The sequence below is a fragment of the Lynx rufus genome, unplaced genomic scaffold, assembly GCF_022079265.1.
Source record: "Lynx rufus isolate CCGP_SWC_20201006 ecotype Redwood Valley unplaced genomic scaffold, mLynRuf1.p SCAF_54, whole genome shotgun sequence".
Lineage (NCBI taxonomy): Eukaryota > Metazoa > Chordata > Mammalia > Carnivora > Felidae > Lynx > Lynx rufus.
The window spans coordinates 230,515-239,299 of record NW_025814872.1 but is presented as its reverse complement, the minus strand read 5'-3'; the positions used below and the strand labels follow the sequence as shown (position 1 = coordinate 239,299).

General features: G+C 52.9%; 1 protein-coding gene across 2 annotated transcripts; it reads left to right on the top strand.

The window, feature by feature from the left end:
* Positions 1 to 850: 850 nt before the first annotated feature.
* Positions 851 to 8,378, top strand: OSCAR (osteoclast associated Ig-like receptor). Of its 2 annotated transcripts, none has more exons than XM_047100995.1 (5): positions 851 to 970; positions 1,676 to 1,708; positions 5,423 to 5,722; positions 6,686 to 6,967; positions 7,801 to 8,378. In XM_047100995.1, the coding sequence occupies exons 1-5, from the start codon at positions 934 to 936 to the stop codon at positions 7,935 to 7,937; spliced, it is 789 nt and encodes a 262-aa protein (XP_046956951.1). In that variant the 5' UTR covers positions 851 to 933; the 3' UTR covers positions 7,938 to 8,378. The 2 variants fall into 2 exon arrangements, with proteins under 2 accessions (XP_046956951.1, XP_046956952.1); XM_047100996.1 differs by lacking the exon at positions 851 to 970 and adding an exon at positions 1,091 to 1,555.
* The last annotated feature ends 407 nt before the right edge of the window (positions 8,379 to 8,785 follow it).

Sequence of the window (8,785 nt, the reverse complement as noted above, 5' to 3'; positions counted from 1 at the left end):
GTCCTGGGCCGCGGCGAGGACGCGGAGTACTCTGGAACTTGTGGTCCCCGCGCGCGTCTCCGCAGTCTGAGCCCGCGCGTGCGCACTGCCGCAGAACAGCTGTCCGAAGCGGTGGCAAGAAAGGGGGCGGCGCTGCAGGTGTAAGTGCAAACCTGTCTCTTTCGCCTAAGAGTCACTCCCGAGCTGTACTCCCAGTCCTCCAGCTGCGACCCATCTAAGGCGGAATGCAATAGTCCTCAGTTTAGAGTTTGCTCAGGAAAGCCCATTTTATAGATGGAGAAGCGGAGGCTGGGAGAGGACAAATGACTGAACTATCATTTGAGGTCGCAGCTCAACATCAGTTCGTCCTGGAAACTTTAACTCTCATCCCAGAAGGGTTAAGGGCCTTCTGTGGATTCTCTCAGCGCCATATGTGTCCTCCATAGTCGCTCACCTTTTTCTCTTTTCTTTTCTCTTTCCTTTCCTTCCTTCCTTCCTTCCTTCCTTCCTTCCTTCCTTCCTTCCTTCCTTCCTTCTTTTCTTTTCTTTCTTTTCTTTCTTTCTTTCTTTCTTTCTTTCTTTCTTTCTTTCTTTCTTTCTTTCTTTCTCTCAACTCACACGGTCGGCCTCTCTCTTTACATCAGCCTGGGAGCTGCTCTAGGGCAGTAATAGGGTCTGACTCCTCTCTGTGCCCCCAGAATAGTGCAGCACAGGGTCTGGCACATAATAAGTGCTAGTTGTCTTTTTTTTTTTTTTTTTTAATTAGTGAACTGCCCATTCTCCCAGCTTTTTCCACAGCACCATGGGGCTGTGACTCTGTCACCCAGAGGCCCCCACTTCCCTCCTCTCTTCCTTAAACAGAGCTCTGACTTTCTGATATTGCATTTCCTGAGACGTTAGAGGGCACGGCTGAGCCCTGGCTCCTACTTCTGCTCCAGCCGAGATCTGCCCACCATGATCCTGGTGCTGATCCTGCTGCTGCTGGCCCTCTGTGAGCTGCTCCCCCCTTCTCCCTGGGTCCCAGGCTGGCTGGGGTGCAGGGAGATAGGCTGTGTGGAGCAGGTGTGGGGCAAGGAAGAGGGCTACTGAGTCTCCCTGAGGGCAGGTACAGGATAGTCAGGCAGCACTAGCTGAGGGTCCCGAATTCTAGGCCAGAATAAGGGGACAGGGCAGGGGGCCCAGATCCTTGGGTCCTAAAGCAGGAGGACACATGGACCCTGAATTCCTGTTCCTGGAAGGGAAGAGGAGGGAGTGGGGACAGGATTCGCTGGGTGTGGAGGCAGGAGGATGCTAGGGTACCTGAACTCCTGGGGATAGCAAGTGTAGAATCCTAGATTCTGATGTGGGAGGGGATGAAGCCAGACCACTTGGGTCTCTGGGGAGAAGGGAGCTGGGGGCCCAGACTCCTGACCCCCAGGGAGGAGACCCTGTGGGCTCAGATTACTGTCTCCTGGAAAAGGGGAAGGGAGTCCAAGGGCCTGAACACTGGGTGTAGAGGCAAGAGGGGGCTGGGGCCAGACTTCGGGCTTCTGAAGTAGGTGAGGACTGAAGTCCACAGTTATGGCTACCGAGAGAGGTAAGATCCTGTTTCCCAGAGGAAGGAGGGCCTGGGGACTTAGGTTCCTGGGTTCACAATGAGATAGGGATGGCAGCAGCCTAGGGCTTTGAAAAGACTTAGCCCCTCCACCTTCCGCAGGGCCTCTGTGTGATGCAGACATCACGCCGACTGGTGAGTAATACCCTCCATCTGTTCACCTGTATGCTGCTGACAGCCCATTTCCAACTACTCAGATTTCCTCTTGGTGCCCAGCTTCACCCCAGATTTCCGTATTTTCCTCCCTCCCTCCCTTCCCTTCTTTCATCTTGTCTCCCCTCTCCTTCCTTTCTTTCCTTCTAACCTCACTCCCTTTAGTGACCAGGATAGGTGAGTCAGCTAAAGAGATGTAAGCTTCACCATATTATTCATTGACAACTTTGAACAAATTACCGCTTGCTGTTTCCTTCTCTGTGAAATGGGCTTTCCTGTGGATGTAATAAAATCACCCACGTGTACGGGTCGCCTGTCTGGCTCAGCGGGAAGAGCATGGGGCTCTTGATGTCGGGGTCATGAGTCTGAGCTCCTTGTTGGGTGTAACGATTACTTTAAAAATAAAATAAGGGGCCCCTGGGTGGCTCAGTCGGTGAAGCATCTGACTTCGGCTCAGGTCATGATCTCACGGTTCGTGAGTTCGAGCCCCGCATCGGGCTCTGTGCTGACAGCTCAGAGCCTGGAGCCCGTTTCAGATTCTGTGTCTCCCTCTCTCTCTGACTCTCCCCTGCTCATGCTCAGTCTCTCTCTCTCTCTCTCAAAAATACGTAAATATTTAGGGGCGCCTGGGTGGCGCAGTCGGTTAAGCGTCCGACTTCAGCCAGGTCACGATCTCGCGGTCCGTGAGTTCGAGCCCTGCGTCGGGCTCTGGGCTGATGGCTCAGAGCCTGGAGCCTGCTTTCGATTCTGTGTCTCCCTCTCTCTCTGCCCCTCCCCTGTTCATGCTCTGTCTCTGTCTGTCCCAAAAATAAATAAACGTTGAAAAAAATTTAAAAAATATGTAAAGATTAAAAAAAAAAAAAGAAGAAATAGGATCTCTGGCAATGCCAAGTATTGCCCCATTTGGAACCCTACATCCACGAGAGTAAGATTCTCCACCCTGAGATAGCCTTGGGTTTCTTTACAGGTTTTGTCTTTTCTTTTCTTTTTCATTCCTTTTCTTTTCCTTTCTCTTTCTTTCTTTCTTTCTTACCTTTTTTTACTTATTTATTTTGAGAGAGAGAGAAAGCACGAGTCAGGAGAGGGGCACAGCGAGAGAGGGAGAGAGGGAGAGGGAGAGGGAGAGAGAGGGAGAGAGAGGGAGAGAGAGAGAGAGAGAGAGAGAGAGAGAGAGAATATCCCAAGCAGCTCCACACTGTCAGCTTGAAGCCCAATGCGGGGCTCAAACCCACAAACCGTGAGATCATGACCTGAGCCGAAGTTGGATGTTCAGATGGCTGAGCCACCTAGGCACCCCTCTTTTCAAGTTTTCTGATTGGTGAGATCTCTTCTTTCTCTGAAACCTCCCCCACCACATGACAACTTCAAACAAGAATCACCTGGAAAACAACTGATACCTTAGCTATCAATTTATTTTAAATTATTATTTTTTAATGATAAATCTAACATATATTCATGACTTAAAAATTATTACCAAAGGACTTAGAAACTCCCTCTTTCACTTCCCCATCTTCCTTAAATAAGCTCTGAATCCTTATTTAAAAAAATCCCCATGCATTCAGACACATGTATGTATTTATATACTTCTTTGTTTTCTTGCTGAGGCAAAATTGATATTTCATGACCTACGATGTTCTGCCTCTCACATTTTTCACTTTACAATCTGTGTTGCAGATGTTTCCATATTATTATAACTAACTCTGCTTTTTAAAAAAATACCGTTTAACATTTGCTGATTTATGGTAGGATTCTATTTTATTGGTCTTATTGATGTATATTTAGGTTATTTCCAGTATCCTCCTCCGGCCCTACCCCAATCAATAATTCAGCGAGTGCTCCAGTATTAGCTTTTTGTGCCCATATAGCTACATTTGTGTAGGGCAGAACAGGAATTATTGGGTTGTTTGTCATTTCCTCTGTGTATTTTGATAGAAATGGACAAATTGCCTTCTCAAAAGGTGCACTTAAGTGGACCTAACTACTCGTTTCATTCTGTCTTCACCCAAACAGGATATAAACCATTGTTTAAATTTTTGACAAGCTGATACACACACACACAAAAAAAAATCTTAACTGTTAATTTTTTGTAATGACTACTACTAACATTAAGCAACTTCCCCTCCCCCCGCCATGTGTTTTAATCAGTTGGACTTCCTCTTCTGTGTACTGCCTTATTCATATAATTTGTCCAATTTTCAACTTGGCTGGGTTTGGGATTTCTTTCTCTACTCCTTTTTAAAAAATGTTTATTTTTGAGAGAGAGAGAGAATGGGAATGCAAGCGGGAGAGGGACAGAGAGAAAGACACAAAGGATCTGAAGCGGGCTCTGCACTGATAGCAGTGAGCTTGATGTGGGACTTGAACTCACCAACTGCAAGATCGTGACCTGAGCTGAAGTCAGACACTCAGTCAACGGAGCTACCCAGATCCCCCTCTTTCCATACTCTTAATCTCTGTGATTAATGAATAAGTCATTTCTGTCAGGGCTGCTGCTTGTCTTCTAGCTTATTTCTTCTATTCTCATACACAACTTTAAAAATTTGAAGTCATCAAATTAATTAACCTTGTCTCTCCTGAGTTTTTTGTTTTATGTTTTAAGATAGCTGTCTCTGCCCCCAGGACAAATATATTTTCCTGTATTTTCTTCTCATACTTTAACAGTAAAACAAAACAAAATAAAACAATGCAGGTCTTTAATTAACCTGGAGCTGGTTTGGGGGAATGGTCTCAGGTACAGATACAACTTTTTTTTTTTTTTCTACCCAAATAGATAGCGAGTTCTGGCAACTATTGAAATATGTTGACTATGTTAAAAATAGTCAAGAGCAATTTAAAATTGCAGATTTCTGGGACCCAATCCCTTGACATTATGTTTAAAAACCATGGAGTAAGGGGCGCCTGGGTGGCTCAGTCAGTTAAGCATCTGACTTTGGCTAAGGTCATGATCTCATGGTTCATGAGTTCAAGCCCTGCATCAGGCTCTCTGCTGACAGCTCAGAGCCTGGAGTGAGTATTTTAAAAATTAATTTAAAAACCCTTGGGGCGCCTGGGTGGCTCAGTCGGTTAAGTGTCCGACTTGAGCTCAGGTCATGATCTCGCGGTCCGTGGGTTCGAGCCCCGCATCGGGCTCTGTGCTGACAGCTCGGAGCCTGGAGCCTGTTTCGGATTCTGTGTCTCCCTCTCTCTCTGACCCTCCCCTGTTCGTGCTCTGTCTGTCTCTGTCTCAAAAATAAATAAACATTAAAAAAAAATTTAAAAACCCTTGGCTCAGAGCTTGGCATAGTGCAGGGCAAGAAATAGGATCTCTGGGGGCACCTGGGTGGCTCAGTCAGTAAAGCATCTGACTTCAGCTCAGGTCATGATCTCATCACAGATCATGAGTTCGAGCCCCGCATCAGGCTCTGTGCTGACAGCTTGGAGCCTAGAGCCTGTTTCTGATTCTGTCTCTCTCTGTCTCTTTCTCTGAGAAATGAACAAACATTCAAACCATGGAGTAAAGCTTAGGAGTTGCCCTGATGCTCTGACTTGTAGCTAGTGTTGACAATCCTTGACTGGAGTCAGTGCCTCCTGTTTTGCAAGCAGGAAACTGAGGATGAGAAAGAAGCAGTGATCGCCCCGCCCCAGGTGATTCTCTTCCCACCCCATCTCCTCGGGCTCTCAGAAAGCCCAGGGACCCAGGCAGCCCTGTTTATTCAGTCCCCCCAGCCTCATACCCCAAGCCGTGGCTAGGGGCTCAGCCTGCCGCAATTGTAACCCCTGGGGTCAACGTGACCTTGAGTTGCCGGGCACCTCAACCTGCCTGGAGGTTTGCACTCTTCAAGTCTGGAAGGATCATCCCTGTGCTGTACCGGGGCGTGTCCATGGAGCTGGCAGAGTTCTTCCTGGAGGAGGTGACCCCAGCCCAGGGGGGCAGTTACCACTGCTGCTACCGGAGGCTAGGCTGGGGTCTGGGTGTCTGGTCCCACCCGAGTGATACGCTGGAACTGCTTGTGACAGGTGAGGTCCTGGGGCGGGGAAAAAGAAGGGACATTGGGGCAGGATGAGGGAGGGAAAAGGAGGGACGGACATACAGGGAGAGAGAGCTGAAAGAGACATAAAGACAGGCTTCTACAATGACACAGAGGGAAAGAGCTACATGGGGAGAGAAAGAGAACCAGAGAAGCAGGGGTGATTCTTAACAGGGAGGACTGTGCCCCCCAGGTGATCTTTGGCAATATCCGGAGACATTTTTGGTCGCCGTGACTGGGGAGAGGTGTGCTACTGGCATCCAGTGGGTAGAGCGAGACCAGAGATGCTGCAAAGCACGGGGCAGCCCGCACCCTCCTCCCGTAAAACAAAGAATTATCCAGATTTATCCAAAATGTCACTAGTGCTGAGGTTAGGAAACCTTGGGAGAAACCCCGAACCAACAAGGAGAAAATACTGGGGAGACACTGCCTCTGAGATTCAGGACAGTAAAACACACGGGACGGGGGGAGAGAAAAACACAGAGAATTTTGGTGAGGCAACAAGCGGAGAGAGAAAAGGGGACATCGAGGGAGATGGAGATGCGGAGAACACAGAAAGGCATACTTGGGGACGAAGACACAGGGGGAACACAGGGACAAGGACGCAAAGGGCACAGAGATCCACGAGGAGGCAGAGAAACTGAGGGAGACACAGGCAGAGATTGAGAGGGACGGACAGACTGAGGGAGGGGAGGGGGGAGGGGGGATGAGGAGGGGAAGGGGAGGGGAGGGGGCGGGACGGAGGGAGGAAGAGGCCGAGGGCGGAGGGGGAAGGGGGAAACGAGGAAGGGGGAAGGGACCAGGGAGAAGAAGAGGGAGCCCAGGAGGGACCGGAGGGAGGGAGGCCGAGGCGGCAGGAGGAGGGGGAGGACGAAGAGGGGCGAAAGCCGGGGAAGGGGGGTGGGGGGCGCAGGGCCGCACCAGCGCTCGCCCCCGTCCGTGCCCCTCGCAGACGAGCTGCCGCGCCCGTCGCTGGTGGCGCTGCCCGGCCCGGTGGTGGCGCCCGGGGCCAACGTGAGCCTGCGCTGCGCGGGCCGCCTGGGGGGCATGAGCTTCGCGCTGTACCGCGTGGGCGAGGCGGCGCCGGTGCAGTACCGCCGCTCGGCGCAGCCCTGGGCCGACTTCCCGCTGCGCGGCGCCCGCGCGCCCGGCACCTACAGCTGCTACTACCACACGCCGTCCTCCCCGTACGTGCTCTCGCAGCGCAGCGAGCCGCTGGTCATCAGCGCCGACGGTGAGGGCTGCGCGCGGCCCCAGCCCCTGCTCCCGGACCCGCAGCCCCTCCGTGCTTTCCATCCTGGGGGTCCGCGCCCCCAGCCCCTTCTCATGGGACCCGGGGATCTGGGCCCCAGGTTCCTCCCTGCTCCCCAACCCGGGGGTCCGGGCGCCTAGCCCCTCCCTGCTCCCCATCCTAGGGGCTCGGGCCCCCAGCCCCGCCTGCTACCACCTGGGGGTCCGGGCCCTCAGCTCCTTCTCATCCGACCCGGGGGTCTGGGCCCCTAGCCCCTCCCTGCTCCCCAACCCAGGGGTCAGGTCTCCCAGCTCCTCCCTGCTCTTCAACCCAAGGGTCCCGCCCCCCAGCCCCTCCCTGCTCCCCGCATCCTGGGAGTCCGGGCCCCCAGCCCCTCCTGCTACTCACCTGGGGGTCTGCGCCCCCAGCCCCTTCTCATCTGACCCCGCGGTCGGGCCCCTGGCTCCTCCCTGCTCCCCATCCTGGGGGTCCCGACCCCGGGTTCCTCCCCGCTCTCCAGCCCAAGGGTCCAGGGTCCAGGCCCCTAGCCCATCCCTGCTTCCCAACCAGGGAGTCTGGGCCTCCAGCCCCTCCCTGCTCCCCACCTGGGGGGTCTAGGGCCCTGGCTCCTCCCTGCTCCCCAACCTGGGGGTTCAGGCCCTATCCCCTCCTCCCCAAACCCAAGGGTTCAGGACCACTGCTCGCACTGACCCACCTCAACTTTGAGACTGGGAATTGTGTCTGCAGTCTCACCCTGGAGGTTAGAGACCAGGAGGGCAGGGCAGGCCGAAACTGGGTTCGGAAGCTGAAGACCCCTCTTCCTCGCTGCCCTGCAGGCTCAGGCTCCTTGGACTACACACAGGGCAACCTCGTCCGCCTGGGGCTAGCCGGCCTGGTGCTCCTCTCCCTGGGCACGCTGGTCTTTTTGGACTGGCGCAGCCGGAGTCGCATCCCATGTAGTGTTCGGCCCTGAGTCCTGGAGGACTGGATATAGATGCCCTGAAGCGTGAGAAGACTTTCCAGAGGTGGCGAGAAGAAGCAGGGATTCCCGGGGTTGGACCGGCCCTTGCAAGAGCCCCACAGTTGGGCTGAGCCCAGCTGCTGAATAATAATCTGCTTCATACTGTGTGTTCTCCCTCCCTTCTGGGCCAGTACCTCCTAGATCCGTGGAAGGCTCTATCCGTGGTTAAGGCTTCCCAGTCACAAGGCCTGGGTTCGATTCCCAGTGCTGCTGCCTCCTCGCTGGGATACTAGGAAGATGACCTTTGCCAAGTCTCAGTTGCCTGGACTGTAAAATGGGCTCACTGATACTACTCACTTCCTAGGATTATTGTAGGATTAAGTGGGCGATACGCACAAAGCCCTTAAAAGCGACTGGCCCATAGCAAACGCTCAATAAATGTTAGCTATCGGATGAGTGTGGTTTCTACTCAAGGCTCAGGGCTGGAATGAAGTCACAGTCTTTTTTTCCATGGTGCCAGCTCCAGCTCACCTTGTAAGCAATTCGCTGCCACTTCCTTTGTGACATCATTCCCGGTCGCCAAGCAAACCTCTTTCGAACCCCTGCTCAGACCTTCCCCGAAGGTGGGCCGAGGTCAGATCAAGTGGAACTTCTCTAATTACAGCTTCATTTGCATGCACTGCAGACTGTTTTCTTGAGCCGTCATTAGGATTAAGAGGCATCCACTGCCAAGGCAAAGGCAAGGGCGGTGTGCACAGTAGACCTTTGACGTGGACATTAGCACGTTGCACCTGGCCTGTTTCCCCGCGGGCTCTTGGCTGCCTTCGAGGTTGTCAAAATAACGTAAACCGTTCCTCACG

What these genes read in the sequence shown, in the direction of transcription:
- OSCAR (XM_047100995.1), top strand. Translation starts at nt 934, where the DNA reads ATGATCCTGGTGCTGATCCTGCTGCTGCTGGCCCTCT. An exon ending in CCTGCTGCTGCTGGCCCTCT is followed by an intron (nt 971 to 1,675) that starts GTGAGCTGCTCC and finishes CACCTTCCGCAG; the next exon opens with GGCCTCTGTGTGATGCAGAC. An exon ending in TGCAGACATCACGCCGACTG is followed by an intron (nt 1,709 to 5,422) that starts GTGAGTAATACC and finishes CTGTTTATTCAG; the next exon opens with TCCCCCCAGCCTCATACCCC.